At 42.0% G+C, this 21,775-nt stretch overlaps 1 protein-coding gene across 2 annotated transcripts in view; it reads right to left on the reverse strand.

Annotated features, from left to right (window-relative positions):
• SLIT2 (slit guidance ligand 2) overlaps window positions 1-21,775 on the reverse strand; it is a 343,264-nt gene that overhangs the window by 2,249 nt on the left and 319,240 nt on the right. For both annotated transcript variants that reach the window (XM_008140178.3, XM_008140176.3), the window contains 2 exons: window positions 20,006-20,136; window positions 4,902-5,056 (listed from right to left, as the gene is read on the reverse strand). In XM_008140178.3, coding sequence (XP_008138400.2) covers window positions 4,902-5,056; window positions 20,006-20,136 — 286 coding nt within the window. The remainder of the gene's footprint in view (window positions 1-4,901; window positions 5,057-20,005; window positions 20,137-21,775) is intronic.

The raw sequence follows: 21,775 nt of genomic DNA on the forward strand, positions 1-21,775 counted from the left end.
CCCTCACCATTTACCACCAGATGCTCTTAGCTCTTCCCGCAGGGTGGCAGTCTGTGGGACACGTCTATAGGAGAAACTGATGGCATGAGCACCCGGTCCTGTGGTCTCAACCTGGATGCACTTTGGAATCCCATGGGCTCTTTGAAGAAATACTGTTGCTTGGGACCTCAGCCCAGACCTCCTTGATCCGATTTTCTGGGCAGGGTGGGGAGGGAGAAGAGATGTGTGTGTGTGTGTGTGTGTGTGTGTGTGTGTGTGTGTGTTTTAAATATATTTTTATTGATTTCAGAAAGGAAGGGAGAGGAAAAAAGAAACTTCAACAATGAGAGAGAATCACTGATCAGCTGCCTCCTGAATGCCCCACACTGGGGATGGAGCCTGCAACGCGGGCATGTACCCTGACTGGGAATTGAACCATGACCTCCTGGTTCATAGTTTACAACTCAACCACTGAGCGATACCAGTCGGGCGAGATGTGTGTTCTCTGCTTTTCTTTTTTAGAAAAGACTCTGGCAAATTTAATGTACAAGAGGAAGGACCTAGTTCACTGATGGTCAATCTTCAATTTTTAATATTTGTTTCAAACCAAACCTGACACAAAGGCATTCATATATAAAACCTAAAAGCTGAGCTACTGTTCCCAAAAGGCAGGATTGGGAAGGCGGAGGGGGTAGTGCTCTCTCCCCTCTCCACACTCACCCCCTCTACCTGGACACACCCCCAGGAAGCCTAGAGTTCCACAGAGCAAGGTTAGTAATCTCTGACTAATCCTGCCTCTTAAAGACGAAAGGCCCAGGACCCAAGGGTCTACTCAATGCCACCCAGCAGGACTGAGTTAGAGTCAGGCTGATGAGGTGAACCTCTGCAAGCTCTCGTCACCGTTCAGTCCATCCGGATCCAGAGGGTGAGAGCTGGTGGTTCACAGTGACCGTGACCCTGGTCCTGCCAAATTCTAAGCTAGCAACTAATCCAGGTCCCCACTGAGAGCATCCGGAGCACAGCCGTGGATGCCAGTGCCGCAGACACTCGCCATGCTTCCTGTCAGGACAGCACCTCATTCACATCATTGTTTTTCTTGCTAATTGAGAGTGAAACCATCCTATTCCAAGACATCGGAAATACAGAAGAAATTCCTCCAAACACAGAATTAGCAATCTTTGTATATATTCATTCCACTAGTGGCAGCCATGGAGTAACCCACATTTGGCAACACTGAGGAATCTTTCCACGGCCTAAGCCAGACCCTGAAATAGCTCCTGGATGAGATCCTACAGGAGGCAACTGTCCAGTTTGCGGTGGGAGAAGGGGAGGACGGTGGAGGCTCGCAGAACAGCTGACTTCCCCCTGGCTGTTCATGTCCTCCTTGTGCCTGGACTCTGAGCTTCTGGCTGGGGGGCTCAAGGGGGGAAAGCCCTGGCTCTCACTTCCTAGGGGGTTCAATGGTGACAAAGACCAAGAACCTGAGAACTCTCTGGGCCCTGCCTCATGGCATCATCATCTTTTCCATTCAAAGGAGCCAGAGTCAGACAGCTAAGTGCACAGCATCACAAGGCTAGAGGTTGAAGTCTTTATTGTTGGTTCTGGATGCACTTGGGCCAGTCTAGGGCTTGGTTTTCTCATCTATAACATGGATGGATGGACTAAAACAGTTGTGTCCAAGCTGGTCATACATAAGAACCAGCAGAAGCTCAATCCCGGAAGGCGGCTCCCCGACCCCCTTCTCTCCCCTCCCTGAGATGCTGACTCAGCAGAAAGGTGTGTCATGCAGGGATTTAAATGTTAACCTGCAACTCAGGTGATTCTGATGCAGGTGGTTCCCCATCACACTTTGACGGGTACTGAACTATGCACTTGGCTTTGCAGTTCTATGAGTTTAGGCTTTTAGTCTATGTCCATCTGGCCTTGGAGACTGGGCTACAGTGTAGAGCTGGGTCAGAAAGATGAAGCCTGCCATTGCCAGGAGAGGACCATGACAGGAAATTCCTTGCTATGGGGTAAGTTCTTCTAATTTACTCTTATCTGTCCATCACATATGTGTGGATTTCAATGTCCATATGTGCATGTGTCAAGGTTAAATACTGACTGGTGATGTTCCTCAGCAGGGACAATTAGGAAGTGGGTTCCTTTTATTCCCAAAGCTAACAACTGTAACAAGTCCAGCTTTGATCATAGTAAATTGTAAATGCTGATCCATCACACATATATTTACTTTCAATAGGACATCATACAATGAAGAAGTATTCGGAGTCAACCTTTCGCAGACCCGCCACAGTTCTGACTAGGGAACTAGGTCTTAATTGATAAGCAGAAGTAGATCCCGCTGTTGCTGTTCCTTTTAGCCTTTCTTCCATGCCATGGGCTGTAACTGGAGGTCAATCAATCTATCAGTCAACTGATAACTTAGTAGATGGTTTTAGCCTTAATAAGCTCTACATGTTTTAAAATGACAACAGAGGGATCAAGTGTCAAAGCTGACTTCCTCTGTGACATTAGGAGATTGTGACACATTGAGGGGTCTTTACTATTGTTTTTTAAGCCCATCAGGCAATGCCACATGTTCTGATTGGGTTATTATACAGAAAAGCATAAAGATTAGACTGTTTTGTATTGAGCAAGGACTATATCCTGGGTAACTGATGACCTAAGGGAAGGTAAAGCTGCCTCCCTCTTTTGATAGAGAATATTCCTGCAAAGGGCCCAAGGCCTGGTGTCATCATTGAAGTGTGTCTCTATTTTCAAACTGGGAGAGAGAGGACAGCTTGTTTACCGGGCTCTCCTTGGCTAACCCGGGTCCTCCTGCCTTTGCCAAGAGCATTCAGGGCTGTGGTTCTACCATCGCCTTGTGTTTCTTTAATCTGAACTACCCTTGCTCTTGAGTTGGAAGGAAATGAGCCCACTCTGTTCTCTAGCAGTGAGGCGGGGATGGAAGTGGTTCCCCTCAGGCCTGGATGGACAGCCGGGCCCTCTACCCTTAGAAGGATTACCAGTTTTAGTTAGGAATTTAAAACTTTTTGTTTTCCTTTATTGAAAAACGTTCTGACCCAAGCACTCTGATTCTGTAATTCACCCCGGAACCCCACCGTATCCTAAAGGGGTTTAAAAACATTGAATGAAATGGTTGGTAATGGAAGCATAATGATATCAAGTGAAGAACAAATCCAGAAATGAACAAAAAGCCACACAACGTAGACCGCTTCCCTTTCTGCTCTATGCTAGTAACTGACTGGCAATGCAGGTGGCTTGGGGGTCAGACAGACCTAGACTTGAATGAGGTGTCTATCACTTCATAGCTTTGTGAACTTGAACAAGATTTATGAAGTCCCTGGAACTGTCTCTTGGGACTGTAAAACAAAGAAAAATCATACCTACTTCCTAAAGTCTCTGAAGAATAAGACTGTCAAAGAAGCATTGTGTTGGCACACAGCATGTGCTTAGCAAATATAATTTCTCTCACATCTCAGGTGCCTCTGTGACTTGCCTTGTCCATCCCAAGGCAACAGCTGTTAACTGTAGTCCAGGCCAAAGGGAAGGCTCTGTCTTTTAATGAATCTCATAGTTGTGATTCCCATGAAGCAACTACATCAGTCAACTTGCTGCACAGACTTAACAGGGGAGGCATTTGATTACTTGAAAATGTGCCTGCCTTCCCCATGCCTGTGGGCACAGAAGAGATTCTTTTTCAACTCTATATCCCTGACAGATGTAATAACTTAGTTTACAGAACATGGGAGATGCTCAATAAATATTTACAGAATGGAACCAAAGACTTTTAACTTTCTATCTAAGTGCTAAGATTTTCTATCGCAGAAATTATTAAAAATAAAAGTGTTCTGGACGTTCAGGACAATTCCAAACAAAGCTGTCTGGGAAGGGTTTGAGGGGTTGAGGACATTGTGCAGAGGCCAACAGTTACTATTATTTTGAAGGGAATGAGGCAAACTTTGTGAAATTACCTGTCCTGGTGAAGAAATAAGTTACATTGACCTTTTGAAAAGCTTTATCTTATTTATCTGTAAAGTAAGTTAATTTTATCAGTCAATCCGCCTCACTCAATCCAATGCAATTTCATTCAGTTCAACATCACATGCTTCTTTGCCTGAAATTTGAAATTCTATGTCTTCAGTTTATATTGGTTCCTCCAGATGGAGGCAAGAGTGGAAGCTCTCTCTTTTGTGGATCCTCTCCTCTGAGCTCCTTCTGAATTTTGCGGATACTTCCTTCCTCACCTATTTACTCCTCTGACTTCTTCTTGCTTAAAATGAAGTCCAGAGTCTTTATCACTCCAAGACCAAATCATCTGCCCTCCCAACCCTCTCTTTTGTTCACCCACATTAAGGTCACAGCTAAACAAAAATACTTTCTATTACCCCAATGCAATTTATACATTTAACTCATTCATTCATTCATTCATTCATTCAATTTCATTAGTAATTATCCTGTCATCTACATGAGTTAGCCACTGGTGGCCCAGACATTCCAGCACGGTAATATGTTCACCTCCTCAAGGGAGCTGGGGTGAAGTCATGCACTCCACAGTGTGCATCAAACCTGTTTTGTCATTTTTTTCATTGTCTGATTTGTCCTCTCACCACTTCCTTTGTCCATAGACCAGATTAAATAATAAGATTAATTTCTATAATGTGTAACTCACCTAGCATGTGATAGACACAAAAAATATCAATGTTCTTCTCCACCCCAACAACCCATTTGGTTAAAACCAGAGCTGGGATTACGAATGGTCCCTTAACAGCTTATTTGGGCTCTTCCTTTTCTATCCTTGCTGTCTTTCAGGGATGGATCAGTATTGGTCAATGACCATGGGACCAGGCACCAATAACTTCAGAATCAGGCTTTGATGACAATCACACATCAAAACCCACTGGATTTGGAAGAGTGCTTACCTCCTACATAGAGTGGGGAGTCAAAATTCAGAGTGGACTGCTTTGACAAGTTGGTGATGATTTTGGGGCTCCCTCCATCCACGGAGAGGGAGAGACTCTGGTCCAGGGCAAGTAGCTCCACAATGTGAAAGTTTCCATCATTGATCGTCTCCACGCTGCAAACAAACAAACAAACAAAAACAAAATTTAGATGGTGCTTCCATGTTCTTCATATTAAAGAAAAGAAGTTACAATACAAATCCAATAAGCACTTCTTGGGAGAACATACTCCTATCTAACATGAATAAAGACAAAAACCATTGGTTGATTTAAAAATAAAATATATGTTCAAGATGATAAAATTTCCATTCCTAGGAAAGATAGAAGCTTGTTCTTCCATTGGGAGAAGTGGAAACAAGTACATTTTATTATTATCCAGTCATTTTCTCCTAATATATAGAAATTAAAAAGACACTTGATGTATTTGCTTTAAAATGCCACAAAAGTTCCATTTACAAGACAAGGAACCTATGCCTGCATCAAATACCTCCTTCATATGCTAATGTTAGGAGATAATTGCCTCTGCTCTCTTCAATCTGCACATAAGACATTAGAATCAAACATACACATGAATACAGGAAGAACCAAGGTGGTAGAATCACTGCACTTTTTTTTTTTATTATTGATTTTTTACAGAGAGGAAGGAAGAGGGATAGAGAGCTAGAAACATCGATGAGAGAGAAACATCGACCAGCTGCCTCCTGCACACCCCGTACCGGGGATGTGCCCGCAACCAATGTACATGCCCTTGACCGGAATCGAACCTGGGAACTTTCAGTCCGCAGGCCGATGCTCTATCCACTGAGCCAAACCGGTTTCGGCGAATCACTGCACTTTTAAAAAAATGTTTATATTGATCTTTAGAGAGAGAGGAAGTGAGAGGGATAGAGAGCAGAAACATCAATGATGAGAGAGAATCATTGATCAGCTGCCTCCTCCTGCACGCCCCCTACTGGGGATCAAGCCCACAACCTGGGCATGTGCCCTGACCAGGAATTGAATCAGTGACCTCTTGGTTCATGGATCAATGCTCAACCAGTGAGCCACACTGACTGGGCTGTACTTTTTAAAATGTGTTAATTGTTAATATACTCTTACTTTCTTTGCATTTCTCAGAAGGTCACCCATCAAATGATACTCCTGGGAAGAAATCTACGTTCAGTGGAGAAGAGGGAATACGGATTAAACAGAAAGCGTAACATAGTCGTATCTAGGAGTCTAGTGCCGACAGTGGTTCTTCAGATTCTCTTCTAGAACTTTGTAGGGCCGGGTACAGAGATTATTCAAAAAAGTTTGAGGGGGGCTTATGAAAAGTCACAAAATGGTTAAAAACTGAGGTCGATGACACATGAGGATTGGGAATAGGATGAAATTGGGTGCTATCAGTACGTGGTTGCTGTGAGGCTGTGAAGTGGGGCTGTACATCTCACAGGAGTGCTGCAGCAGCAAAGATGAGAACAGGACCCACGAAGAAAACAGGATCAAAACACAGTGCATGTTGGGAAGATACTCACCATTCAGTATAGATGCAAAATAGGGCATAATGCAAATTAGGCCCAAAAGTAAATAGTGACCATTACAGAACTAATACAATAGTGTTTTGACTGGGAAGACTTTTTTTAAAAGGCTCCAAAGTGGAAATATCAGAACATATGTTAGAGAGATTGTGAATAACGAATATTCTCTACGCAAGGTGTTTCCTTAAATTCCCAGGAGCTGATATTTAGATTTGCTAACAGGTCAAGCCTGGGAAATAACAGAAGAATGTATTGACATTTCTGCTCAATGGTTCTCACCACAGAAGTCTAATCTTTTTCTTTTTTTTTCCTGCATAAAATAGATTTTGTGATTTAACAACAACAGAAAGCATTCTGCAGAACTGTGAAAAACCTGAAGTTCTCTATTTTAAGTGGTGAAAGGAGCCCCTGTGTGCCGGGATCTTTGATAACCTGTCTCAAATGTCATCTTTTAAAAATGTTAGATATAACAATCAATATGTTTGCCTTCTACACATTTAATTACCCCACTGAAATCAACATTAAAAAACGCTATACAAGGACATTGTTTTTCTAAATAAATTTGCATTGCAACTGTTAGTAGTCTCAATTATGACTGTTTTCTAAGGGGATATGTTGTGTAGAAATATCAACTAGTGGTTAAGCATACAGATTTTGGTGTCAGGTAAACCTGGACTTAAATCCAGGTCTTAAATTTATTAAATTTTTGACTTTAGATAAGTTACTTAATTGCCAATAAATTTCAGTTTTCTCTTCAGTAAATGTTAGTAAATATTTATCCCTCTTATAATTAATGGGAGGTCTATAGAGAATGATTTTTTTAAAATGCAGAGCAAAGCATCCAGCATATGGAAAGAACAAAGTTAAATGTTAGATATTAGTAATCATATCATTATATAAATAATGCCATGCTATGTCAGAGTTTTCAGAAAGAAACTAGTCCAATTTCATTTTTAATAATAATTGTAAGATTAAAAGACTGGCAAAAACACAATAGCTTGTTTGGGGGGCATATCTTGTTCAAATTACTAAAAGTTTTAGGTAAAACATTAAAATAAAGATATACATAGAGAAGGTAGTGGTCAATCGCTTTCTCCTTTGTGATCATATGCAACTCTCAAAATGGTTTTCTATCAATGTTCTATGAACACTGACCTTAACTAAGTCATAAATATTAATAGTGCTCCTCTCCCTTTTCTTTTTTTTTAAAATATATTTTATTGATTTTTTTACAGAGAGGAAGGGAGAGAGATAGAGAGTTAGAAACATCGATGAGAGAGAAACATTGATCAGCTGCCTCCTGTACACCCCCTACTGGGGATGTGCCCGCAACCAAGGTACATGTCCTTGACCGGAATCGAACTCGGGACCCTTGAGTCCGCAGGCCGACGCTCTATCCACTGAGCTAAACCAGTTTCGGCTCCCTTTTCTTTACAATTGTAAAAATAAGCCACATGTACTGGGGAATGGGTTCTGGGTCACATGGGTTTTAGACAATCAATCCAGGCTTGTCATTGTCAATGGTGGTGTTTGGTACAGTACAACTGAGTATGCAACTTGAAAGCAGGAGCAGTATTACTTATTTCTGTACTCTTTAATGTATCCAGTAGAGTGTCTGGTATATAGTAGATGCTCAATAAATATAGGTTAAGTAAATAAAATATGAGGGAGTTGTATTAAGCATAACATATATAGTTTTTTAGTAATACTGATGGGATTATAGTTACACATAGAGACTTCAAGCAATCTTCAGGAAGGACATCTAAACAATGCACTTTATTTAAAATATCTGATTTTTCAGGGGCCATACCCTAAAGGACAATGCTAGGAGATAAACCTTGTTCAGCTTGTCCTAGGTCTCATTAGATTTGTGACACTGTGTTTGTTACACAGGTAGTTTTCCTCTGCTTTTTCTTCCTTATCAGGGAAATGTGATTAATAAGACCAAAGAAATATATAGCACATACTATGAGCCAGGATCTGACCTAAGAACTTTACATGGGTTAACTCATTTGATACCCATAACAACTCTAAGGTTTGGGCACCTAGGGTATTCAAGGTGGCACAGCCAGTGGCCAAATAAATTTGAAGCCAGGTTGCTTGGTGTAGGGAGTAACTCTAGGGTCAAGCCTTGGGCTGACCTGTGGCAGGGCCACAAAGAAGTCCCAGCCTGGAGGGCAGAGCTCTCCTAGCATAATTAAGCCTGACCTTGTTCCCTTATTCCTTCCTACATAGCTAATGGCTGTGGGAGGTGCAGCAAGTGTTGCCAAAACAAGAACATTTGTAGACATGTTAATCTACCCTTGTTTTAATCAGACTATAAAATAAAGCATCAGCTTGCAGGCTGGGTCTTCTGTGTCCTCATCCAGGCACAGGAGATCCACCAAGCCCCAGCTGTATTCTCTTGTCTGCCTTTTCTTCAATCCTTCACCGTCCCTCCTCAGGTTTACTCTTGGCCATGCTGATGTGGCACAGCTTGGTTCTAGAGTGTGTGCTTCTAATTATTATGCATCACTTTTGCAAATAAAAGAAAACACATCTAAAGAGTACCTAGTACTATACAATCAACATGTATAGATGATTTCACTCCCGAATAGCCCAGGAATAAAGTTCTATGGAAAACGACCTCATATGATGGTCGCACAACTTGTACATTTAATAAAAATCAAGAATTGTAAAAAATACGCAATAATCTTATAATGAGAGTCTGAAGGCTATGAGAAGGCATCTGAAGTGTATAGACATGAAACCCGGATTTGGATTCAATTTTCCCAATTATAAAATTCAGACTGACTATGTTTCTCTCCTCCTGAAAGCTTTGTGTCAAAGTAGATCATTCCAGAACTAGGCAAGAGTTATCACTGAGCTGAATTCCATTTCTTTTTTCCTAGAAAGGCCACACTCTGGCCTTTTAATAGATATGTGTTGTGAATTTAATATTTTTATTTTAATATATGTTTATTATTGATAGTATTATAGATATCTCCCCTTCTTCCTCCCTTCCCCCACTCCTCCCAGCCTCTAACCACCCCAGGTCTTCACTACCCTATTGCCCGTGTGCATGGGCTATGCCTATTAGTATATAAGTTCTTCGGTTTATCTCTTCTTGTCCCCCACAACCCCACTTTGAGGTATGTCAGTCTGTTCTATGCCTCCATTCTTTGGGTCTTACTTTGTTGGTCAATTCATTTTGTTCAGTGACCCCACTTCTGGGAATATATCCTAATATTTTTAGATTCTTTGTTTTCTAAGGTGGCATTGTGGGGATGGGGCCTGGGGAGGATATGTGAGGGCTAAGAGTATTCTAAACTGGTGTTTCACGCTGTCCTGTAAAGCATACCATAAACTGGGGAAGGACCAGGAATGCCCTTTTAAAATAAAGCAGTGTCTGACACAGCAGTTGTTACACAATAAAACAGCCATCATCGATTTTACCATCTATCACAGTCATCGCCTACCTACCCACTTGCAATGCACAGGTCCCTCTGCGTTCTGACAAGTATTGATAAACTCTCTCACTCCCCCCCTCGGGAACTATATATCTGATGACTCACGGAAGTCACAAGTGAACCACTTAACATCGAGCCTTTCCACTGGGAACATAAATTGCATTTATTACCATTATTATGTAATTCCGTTTTGCTATACTCATCTGTTACCTGACGTTTTCTATTTTTGGATTTCTAAATGGATGTATGAAAACAAAGCAGTTACTCGCTGTGTCTTGTGGTCTGCTACAGAAAAAGAGTTTAAGAACTTGGGGCTTAAGAGAAGAGAGGCTCCAACTTGTCTCAGATTTTCCTAACTTATGCAGGACACATTAACAGTGACTTTCATATTTCTATCTCCACCATAAATCTTGAGTTATATCAGTGACTGAATAAAGATAAATAGTTCATTTGGCTTAGGCCAGGTCCAGCTTTTTGCCTTAAAAATTTAGAGTATCTGTTGGCACATTCTGTGCAATTAAATAGGAATAAAAAAAACACAACAAGACAAATTCAACTGGTCACCTCATCTTGATATCTCTTGGCTGAAGTTACTTCAACTGTATGGTGGGAGGGTAATAAAAATTTCCCTGCCTATCTCTTTAAGTCAAAAGGAATGTTGGGGCTAAATGGGATCAAAGGTATTTATGTATATGCATAAGAGTTTTCACAGGGACATTTTATAAAATAATGAATTTATCAAGTAAAGTTATATTTTACCCAGTACTTCAGAAGCCAATTATCTAATTAAAATGCACTAAAATAGAAAGTGAATCTGCCTTCGGTCAGAGCCCCATGTCAGACAATAACATTTGCACTTGGATATTTATATTTTAGCATCTGGATACCTGAGCATGAAGAGCATCCATAAACCACAATCATTACCAATCATTGTGAACCTACTGTGTGCCTCGCACCATACTAGGAGCTTTGCACTCATTACTTACAATTCTACCAATCACACATGAAAAACAGATCTAAGTCCAATTGCTCAGATGAGAAAATGTAAGCACACAGGTGCAGTAACCTGCTCAAAGTTATAAAGTTGGTAAAAAGTGGTGTCTTCCCCTGTGTTATATCAAGAAGGGCCGAGTTTTATCTTGGAAATGAGAAAACCGTATTGATTCTGTTTCCCCAACGAGAACCAATTTATTATTATTATTATTATTATTAATATTATTATTGTTAATTTTTTTTAAGCTAAGCCTGAAAGTTGCCTAACTCAGAGGCTTTGCACTGAACCAAGGCTAAGAGCTGGAGGGGAAATTCCCCTGAAGGTGTATGCGTTCCTTAACTACTGAAGCCCATTAATGTGTGGTACAATCCTGTGCTTTTGTAAGATATTTATTTGATTTCCTAGTTTTTAAATAGTTGCCCATGTTTCCAAAGAAGCTGTCTCGTTTGGAAAATGACATTAATTTGAATCTAAAAAACAAAGCATGCCATTTTTATTTAAATGTTTAAAGTTTTGCCAAGACCGGTTTGGCTCAATGGATAGAGCGTCAGCCTGCGGACTGAAAGGTCCCAGGTTCGATTCCGGTCAAGGGCATGTACCTTGGTTGCGGGCACATCCCCAGTAGGGGTTGTGCAGGAGGCAGCTGGTCGATGTTTCTCTCTCATTGATGTTTCTAGCTTTCTATCCCTCTCCCTTCCTCTCTGTAAAAAATCAATAAAATATATTAAAAAAAAAACAAAAACAAACAAAAAAAAACACCACAAAAATAAAATGTTTAAAGTTTCTATCTAGATGACAACAGTCACTGTGAAAGGCAATCAATTAGCCTGCTTGAGAAAAAAATGAATTACTCCATTTCTGTCCAAGGGATTACTGCTGATGGTAGTTTTAAGTTTAGGCTGTCATTCATTCATTCATTCACTCATTCATTCATTCACTCATTCATTCATGGCACTATTGCCAAGTCCCTTTTGATGCTATTCTCTAAGCAGTTTAAAAATTAGGCTACGTGAGATATTCTAAAATCATTCACTCGTTAGGCAGTTCATGTCATCTCTGCTGATAGGATCCCTTAGACAGCAGGGATCTAATGCTGGCGAATGTTCAATGACTAGCTCTCTGACACAAGAAAAAGAGCCTGGATTTTCAGGGATTTCTGTGGTGGAAATACTCTCCACATGGCTGATTTCAAGGCCAACATCAAGCATGATGTCATGGAACTTGGAAATGAGAAGAGATGCACATTCAGAGCTTTTATAAAAGTGGTTCTGAAATCATGGTCCCTGGACGAGAGCATCACTTGGGAACTTAGAGAAACAAAAATTGGGGGACATAGCTGAGATGTGAATCAGGAACTAGAGGCGGAGCCCAGGAATATGCATTTTAACATACCTTTCAGGTGATTCTGATACACACTGTGTGAAAACAATTGCTCTACATCACTGCCTGCATGTCTGGCCCCGTTAGCAGTAAGCATGTCTACAAGAAACCATGACCATTTGAAATCAGATGTAAAAAATAAAATGAGCCCTGGCTGGTGTTCCTCAGTGGTTAGAGTGTCGGCCCATGAACCAAAGGATTTTGAGTTTGATTCAAGTCAAGGACATGTACCTGAGTTGCAGGTTCCCCACCCTGATTGGGACGAGTGTGGGAGGCAACAAATTGATGTGACTCTCTCATATCGATGTTTCACTCTCTCCTCTCCCCCTCCCTTCCACTCTCTCTAAAATCAATGGGGAAAAAGTCCTCTAGTGAGGATTAACAACAAAAAGAAAAGGAAATGAAATGATGAAACGTGCATGCCACTTTAGTCCTACTGGGAGAGAAATAATCACTATATCTTGGGTTTTCTGAATCACACTTAAAGCAATGGTAACTGCTCCCTCTAGACGTGATTCTGTGAGATAATGGGTCTCATACAGTTTCATTTGAGACAGTAACTGACATTTAAAATGAAACCTTTTAAAGCAAAAATTACCCTACAGAAACAATAACTTAACATGTGGTTATGTTCCCCTAATTTTGTCAGATTTCATTTTACTAAAATAAAATCCATTTCCATCAACGTTGAAAAGAAACCACGCAACTGCAAAGATGCACCTGTTGCACAAAATTATTCCTTTGTGCGATGTTCCAACAGCACATTAAATAATGCATTATTTGAAGAAAAGTTTACCATAGTCATTTTTACAACATAAAATTACACAATTAAACTGAACTTAAACTGAACAAATCCTCTAAGGTAAGAATACATAAAAATACCTCTTACTAAAACAGCAGGGTAATGTACTTTTCTAATGTCAGCTAATGTGGAAACACATTCAGATTTGAAAATTTAACTCAACAAAATATGTATTAAGCAACGGGGTTGTTGCTGGGTTTTGCTATAAAGATGGGGAATGAATACCTTTCATCACAGTTCACATCCTAGTTGTCTGAGCAAGGTCAGAAGTATTTGGATAAATGCCAGAAATTAGTAGGAACAGAATTAAGACTTGAGACCAATTTCAAGTTGAAGGTAAAAGAAAGAAAGAAAAAAAAAGATTAATAGTAACTCCACCACATCTATATGCCCGAGAAATGTGTGCTGCCTCTCAATGAAGTTAGGCTCATGACAGGGACCCAGGTTTGGGTGAAGCAAAGGAAATGAACCTAGTTTTGGATACTCTGAAATTATAATCCCAATAGCTATCATTTTACTATTTGGCATGCATTGTTCTAAATATTTTACATGTATCAAATCATAAAATCCTTACCACAGTCCCACAAAGACAGAACTCTGATATGTTATAACCATTTACCAGGTGAGGCCCAGAGAGCTTAAGCCATATGCTCGAGATACACAGGTAATAGACATCAGAGCTGGGACTGGAATTAAGTCACACTGTCTTTAGGGTACCTGCTCCTTTTGATTACTTCAATTTTCAGTTTGAGCAATAGTGACATTCAAATAGTTCAAAAACCCATATGATATTGAATGGTATTCACATACAAGTCTTGCTTCCACCCAACTGTTTCCTGTCTTCCCTAGTTTGTCTATGCAAATACAACCATAGTCATTTTTACAAGATAAAATTACACAATTAAACTGAACTTAAACTGAACAAATTCTCTAAGGTAAGACTACATAAATATACCTCTTATTAAAACAGCAGGGTAATGTACTTTTCTAATGTCAGCTAATGTGGAAACACATTCAGATTTGAAAATTTAATATAACTCAACAAAATATGTACTAAGCAACAGGGTTGTTGCTGGGTTTTGCTATAAAGATGGGGAATGAATACCTTTCATCACAAATGAAATGCAAAAATTCACCCATGTTTGACACTGTTTCTGCCTTACTTTTTTATCCCCTTTGAACTGAGCAATATACCTTGGAAATCTTCCAGTGTAATACGTAGAGAAACTCCTCATTCCCTCCCTCCCTTTCTTCCTTTTCTTTTTTAACAGTGCATTCCATTTTGTGGATGTACTGTACATAGTTTACTTAGATAGAAACTAGGTTGCTTCCTAACCTTTGTTTTTATAGCCAATGCCACAACAAATTACCCAGCACACACGTTATTTCTATGTCTTCAGCTATATTTGTAGGAACAATTTCCAGAAGTGGGATTTTATAGGTTGGAGCGTAAATGTACTTGTAATTTTGATAGATATTTTCAAAATGCTCTCCATACAAACTGTAAACAAGCTGTACTTCTAGTGTTAATGTATAAGAACTGGGGGTACACTTTCAACTCCTCTGCTACACCCCAGAAAGAGCTACCAGAAAAAAATTTTCTGTATTGCTACAAGGTTGATGAGAATGAAGACAATGAAAATGGGGAGTGAGGACAGAGCTGAGTTTACAATTCAATATTCTGAAAAACCTTATAGGGAAGATGTTACATTATTTACAGAAGTGAATTCGGAGGTACAGAAAATTATGTACCTTGCCGGAGTTTATATCCTAGTAATTGGCCAATTCTAGATCTGAACACACATCTTAGGCACTATGATTCTTACCTGTCAAATACTAGGGTGTTAAAATAATTTAATTGTTCCCTGTGGTCTCTATTATACAAAAACAAATTTTTATTAGAAATTGGAAAATTGATATATGCATATTATATCTATATATCTTACCTTATAATAGACATATATGCAAATTGACCGCACCTTCGCTACGCCCAAGCCACGCCCACCAACCAAGCCACGCCCGCCAACCATGCCCACCAGGAAACCTTTGCAGGGACATTGGGGTGTGGCGGAGCCTGCACGGATCGCAGGAAACCACTGGGGGTCGGCTCCTGCGATCCCTAGCAGGGACGCTGGGTGCCACCGAGCCCAAGACCAGGAAAGCCTCGGGTGGAGGCTTTCCCGGCCTTGGGCACCAGCGGGGAGCCTGCACAGATCGCAGGAAACCACTGGGGGTCGGCTCCTGCGATCCTTAGCAGGGATGTTGGGTGCGGCCGAGCCCAAGGCCACCGCCCAGGGCCAAGCCCCGACCCTGAAAGAAGGCAGAAGGCGGTGGCCACAGCCAAGGCCTGGGTCCCCGGTGCTGGCAGAAAACTGGTGCAGGCAGCCAGGTGAATGAAGGTCTATTGCACGAATCTTCGTGCAAACGGGCTACTAGTAGTATATAAAAGGCTAATATGCAAAGTGTCTCCTTGGGAGCTCGACCAGAAGTTCGATCGCTTGCTATGACATGCACTGACCACCAGGGGGTGGCGTGGAATGAAAGAAGGCCCTGGCCAGCAGCCAGCATCTGAGGAAGGTAGGCCCTAGCAGGCAGCCAGAAGGAAGGCCCCGGCCAGCAGCCAGAAGGCCCTGATTGGCCCTGATCGCTTGGCCAGGCCTAGGGACCCTACCCGTGCATGAACTTCATGCACAGGGCCTCTGTTTTACATACATAATAATACATATTAGTCAATTAATCAGTCAGACTATCATCTCTCTATTTGAGTTTAAGGTAATTGTTGCTTCTTTTCTTTTCCTTAAAAAATGTAATAACTTTTCTTGATTGTTGTGCCATAAACTAAAGAGCAAGTATTAGTAAAAACAATGCTTTTCCTAGACTTCTGATTCATATTGTAAAATTAGTCACATGGTATTAATGGTATTCATAAATGCTACAGGGTGTACTCTATTATATGTTAGGTGAAAATGGAAATGAACATAAACTCAAAATAAGCTCTTTATAGTAATTCCTCATTTGGATATAACTTATCCTAGTTTCTACAACTTATCTAGAAATACTTTAAATATATATATTTTTGTGAGAACTAGCTTTAATAAGCTAACCTCAAGAGCCTTTATTATGGTTTCTGAAAGTATTCTACTGTTTCACTGCATAGAATAAAACAAAAACATCAAGCCCAAAAATGAACCACAAAATCAATATTCTGCAGTCTTTTTATGGGCTGAATCAAATTGAGGCTCTATGATTTAAGGCCTATCAATATCTTCAATGTTGGCACTAATTCATTACCATTTGGAGATGAAGAAACGATCTCATTTCACTTGGAAACCAATAATTATGTGTTTGTTTCCATGATGTAAATATTCCCAAATGGGTTAGCTCACCACCAAAAGGATTCCATTCAGGGCTACAATTGGCATTGACTTTCCTGGAACTGTTATGGAGGATCAAATAGGATACGAAGGCTTTTGAATAATACAAACAACATACAGGTCAGTATCTCCACTTAGTCCCAATCAATGCCCACAGATTGGTTGTCAAGCTTGTTTGGCCTATAGATGCACTGTGTTCACCACAAAGGGTATCTATCCATATAAAGAGGTAATATGCTTATTTGTCCGTTACTGTGTCCCAGTCACAACCAGTCTGTGGGCGGGGGTGGTGGTGGGGGACTTCTGCCCCCAGCACTAACGTCACGCTGCCTGCCTGCATCCCCGGCTAGGGATGTGACACTGCCTGCGTGTGTCCCTGTTCAGCGCTGATGTGATGCTGCGGGGGTGGGGCTGGTCTTAATGGAGGACCTCAGGCCTTGCCCCTCACCCCAGCGCTGGGCCAGGACACCTCAGGCCGTGCCCTCCTCCCTGGCACTGGGCTGGGAGACCTCAAGCTGTGCCCCCTGCCACGGCACCATGCTGGGAGACCTCGGCCCCCCCCCCCCCCCCCGCCCCCGCTGCAGCGCCCCCGGGACCTCATGCTGCGCCCCCCACCCCAGTGCCAGGCCAGGGGACCTCAGGCCACATCCCCCGCCCAGCAAGGCTTGACAGGGGACCTCAGGCCACACCCCCGCCCTGGCACCGGGCTGGGGGACCTGAGGCTACACTCCCCCACCCGGCGCCAGGCTGGAGTCCTGAGGCTGTGCCCTCACCTGGAGAGGCTTGACGGGGGTGGGGCTGGCCAGGTCTGGGTCTCACCCAATGGGGGTGTGGCCGGCTGGGTCTGCGTCTCCTGAGTTTTCGAAGTGCATGTGGGTGGTGGGTGGGGACTTGACTCTAGGTCCCGTGGCGCGCCCAGACTGACAGGGGGGAGATTTTATAGACATTTTACTAATTTTCTTTCATCTCTGACACTTCTTTTATAGAGGAAGGGCAAATAGCAATATTAAAATATTTCTTCTAATTAATTCCCTTTTAACGTGCATAAATTTCGTGCACCAGGCTGCTAGTCTATATCATAAAAGGCCTGTGGTCATGACACCGTAATGGCAGAACGACCAAACAACCGGTCACCAGGAGGTGCATGGAGCACCCCTCGTGGGCTGGGACTTGCGCCTTGTGCGGCGAGGCGGGGCTTCGCAGGGTTGGTGCGGCAAAGGCGGGGCCCATGGCTTACATGGTGGAAGTGGGGCCTGCAGCTTGTGCAGGGCGGGTCTGGGATACCTCCAGCGCAGTGGGTCTGGGTCTCGTGCTGGGACTCTAGTTTTAAAATAATCTGAATCAATATTTAAAGGAGGGAAAACTTTATAGTTAAAAAACTTCATATTTCTGCCTTTAGTTGGAAAAGCTGGAGTTGTAGCAAACGTGGCAGATTCAGGGAGAACTGAGGAGTGTAGCCTAGTCCTGTTTGGACAAAGATTTGCTTTTGGTTCACCCCAGTCACACCCACTCCTATTGTATTGCCAACATCAAGACTGTTTGTACAAAGGAATACGTCTCTGAAATGTTAGATCTCTTCAAGAGAAACAAAATGATGCCCAGCGGCATGGCTCAGTGATGAAGCATGGCCCTATGAATCCGGTGGTCATGGTTCAATTCCTGGTCAGGGCGTATGTTGGGTTGTGGGCTCGATCCCCAGTAGGACGTGTACAGAAGGCAACCGATCAATGATTATCTCTCCTCATTGATATTTCTACCTCTCTCTCCCTCTCCTTTCCTCTCTGAAATCAATAAACACACACACACACATGTACATATATATATATGTAACAGAATGAGAATATATTCTTTTCTTTCAACTGGTCTGTTTAGTTCATTTAAATTATCTGCCTAGGAAAACTGACTGCATATGGCGTTATGACCCTGCTCTAAATGTGTGACTACTGTTTTTACACATGAAGAAATTTACTAGGTAACTTTTCTGCAGGATGATAGAGTTAGTGTTGAGACTAGACAGAGGGGCTCTGAAGGTTAGTCTTATGCTTCATAAATACCTTAACTTTCACATTGCCAATGTATCATCAATATCAGTATATTATTTTAAAAAAGACTTCCAAAATGAATGATAAAATTACCTATAACATATTCTATGCAACCATTGGTTTATTACATGAAAGCTTTCTAAGGGCAGGGGTTTTGTTCCTGGAAGTTTAGAACAGGGCCTGACACACAGTAGGTGCTCAATAAACATGTGTTGCATGAATAGTAATTTCATATTTCTCACTGTGCTGAGTTTCTATTGCAGTTGTTTCTCTAGAGCTATGCTCCACATATCTTCAGGGGCTCTGAGCTCTGGGAGGCTCCAGTGTGACTTACATTACTGGGATTAGAGGGTTCACTGTTTTCTGGCATCTGACTTGGCCACAGGGAAGCACCAGGCAGGAGACTGTTGGGAGGTAGGAGAGTGAGGTTGCATATTTAAAACCCCGGTTATATATCCTTCCCTGGGGGCTCACTTCATGGAAGGTCAGAGCTCCTGCCCTGCTGTCCTCTCCACATTCCTTTTCTGGTCCTGTATTTCCAGAGCCTCCTTCAAGCAGATGGGTGGTAGCAGCATCCCTCCTTTCTAGCAGCATCCCTCCTTTCTAGCAGCATCCCTCCTTTCTAGCAGCATCCCTCCTTTCTAGCAGCATCCCTCCTTTCTAGCCCCAGGTCAAATACTACCCCTACCAAGCTTTGTCAATACAGGTGTCCTCCGCTTTTTAAAAGTTCACTTTACTTCCACTTTGCTTTAAGAAAGTTACTACATTAGTACCTGCTTTCCCTAACCAAAAGAAAGGAATCTGGCTGAAGGAATGGGAAGATAAGACACTTTAGCTTTTCTTTTAGAAAGCAAAATAGTGTTTGTTTTTCAGTGAGCCTCTGTAGAGACAGTGAGGCATCTGGAGCAGCAACTGTAGTGGGACCCATACCCAGAATCTCAGCATCCAGCCACCTTGAACTGCGTGTGAGAACATCTGTGCTCGATCTCTTTGTATTTTGTGCGTCCTTTAGCAGATATGTTCTAAGGCAGTGGTCGGCAAACTCATTAGTCAACAGAGCCAAATATCAACAGTACAACGATTGAAATTTCTTTTGAGAGCCAAATTTTTTAAACTTAAACTTCTTCTAACGCCACTTCTTCAAAATAGACTCGCCCAGGCTGTGGTATTTTGTGGAAGAGCCACACTCAATGGGGCCAAAGAGCCGCATGTGACTCGCGAGCCGCAGTTTGCCGACCATGGTTCTAAGGTAATGGCTTTTCTGCTTTACTCCATTTCGGTTTACAAAAGGTTTTGTAGGAAGGTTCTACTCTCGGGTAGCGGGGGAGACCTGTAGTCCTGTAATAAGTCTTTCCTGCAATTGTCCAACTCATGCCACGGGTAACACACTTATCACAGAGGCTGCCGGAGCCAACCGATCCCTCCCCTCCACGTTACAAAACGACAGAGAAGCAGTGCTTCATGAAACAATAGTTTTCACCTTTCCCAGTAACTGAGAGATCTTCACCTGTAAATGGCAGAGGCCGGGTGAGAGCCGGTGTCGTAGCTGGCGCGCACGCGTCCCCGGTAGAGCTCTACAGCGATGTGGTCCTTGTCCCCCTTGTACAGGAGGATCCCACTGTCTTCATCGGTAGCAATCTAGGGGGAAGGACACTCCCGTCAGTAGAATGGGTCGTCACCCAAACACATGTCATCAAAAAGAAACAAGGCTGCTTAGTGAAAGGTTTTTTCTAAGGTTTACGTTTTCCTTATGGCTTTGAGAAAATACTATACTGTACGTTGACATCATTACTTGAGAGATGACCTAGTCTAAATTACTTCCTTGCAAGTAAATTCCTAAAGAACTTGAAAAATACATTTCTAAACATCTTTTTACTCTTTCTGTACATATGGGCAATGCCAAAGCTTAAAGATGCATGTCCCATGAAATATGCAAAAACAAGGAATTTACATACATAATTTACACTTCGGGAAATTAAAGCTGAAAAATATTTTCTACAGCATTAGGGTGCGCAATATCGAAAGTAACTCAAGCTTTCCTCCTTAGCTATATCAACTATATTTTCTCAGTAGAGAATGATAAAATCTAATCAGGATTAAAAATGGTGGTGTTTCTGTTCTGTTGAAAAAGAACAATAACAAGCACCTAAGTAAACACGGCTGCCTGTGCTTGCACTTGTTTTTTTTTTTTTTTAAAAATATATTTTATTGATTTTTTACAGAGAGGAAGGGAGAGGGATAGAGAGTTAGAAACATCGATCAGCTGCCTCCTGCACACCTCCTACTGAGGATGTGCCCGCAACCAAGGTACATGCCCTTGACCGGAATCAAACCTGGGACCCTTCAGTCCACAGGCCGACGCTCTATCCACTGAGCCAAACCGGTTTCGGCTTCACTTGCTTTTCTGGAGCTTTTCACTCACCTGCTCACTTTGCTTCTGTAATGGGCTGTATTTATGGCATATGTGAAATGCAACTGCACTGAGCAAGATCGATTTTCATATTTCATATAAAGAAGCACATTCTTTATACTGATGGCATGAAAAGAGGGAAATTTCTCTTTTTATCCTGCCTTTTGGCTTTTAAAGAAGCAGTTCTGTTAAAGTTAGGACCTAAGCCCAAACACCACTGGGCGCTTCTCATAACAGTCAATGTGGCGAATGTTGGCAGCCAGGGAAACAGGCTTTTTCATAAAGAAGGCCTGGCTGCCTCCCGGGGTCCCATTCCCCATGACTTCTAAAGAACGCCCCGCCCCTCCATGGGTGCCAAGGTAAACCAAATGCAGAGTGGGACCTATAGGAAACAGGCTAAAACCATTTGAACTCAAAACGTATTAAAATATTTTGTTTACTGGATAAAACTAAAACGCAGCCCCAATCTGCCCCCCGTCACCTACATGTATTACCTCTAATCTACTCTCACCTTGTCTACAGGGCTCTCTGAATCACCGACTCAAAGGTAATGGTGACTTGGTGGAAAGACTAGCAATAAATCCGTTAGTTAATTTCATGTCTATTCTCAAAGGTTTCCGGTTGAAAAGTTATAAGACGCTCACTGGATATTTTGCCGAGTGGTAGAGCCCGGACTGCAGTCATAAAGATAAATGAATAAAAAGCCTTCCCCCAAGCACAAAACAGAGATATATATGTTTTGTTACTGTGTGTGTGTTTTCCTCAAATAATGAACGAATAAAAATACCTGGTTCCCACTCAGCTTAGAAAAACACAAATGTTGGCGAGAAGACTGACGCTTCCCCACAGGGGCGCTGTCTGTCATTG

This window comes from Eptesicus fuscus, chromosome 2, assembly GCF_027574615.1.
Source record: "Eptesicus fuscus isolate TK198812 chromosome 2, DD_ASM_mEF_20220401, whole genome shotgun sequence".
In the NCBI taxonomy this organism is placed as follows: Eukaryota; Metazoa; Chordata; class Mammalia; order Chiroptera; family Vespertilionidae; genus Eptesicus; species Eptesicus fuscus.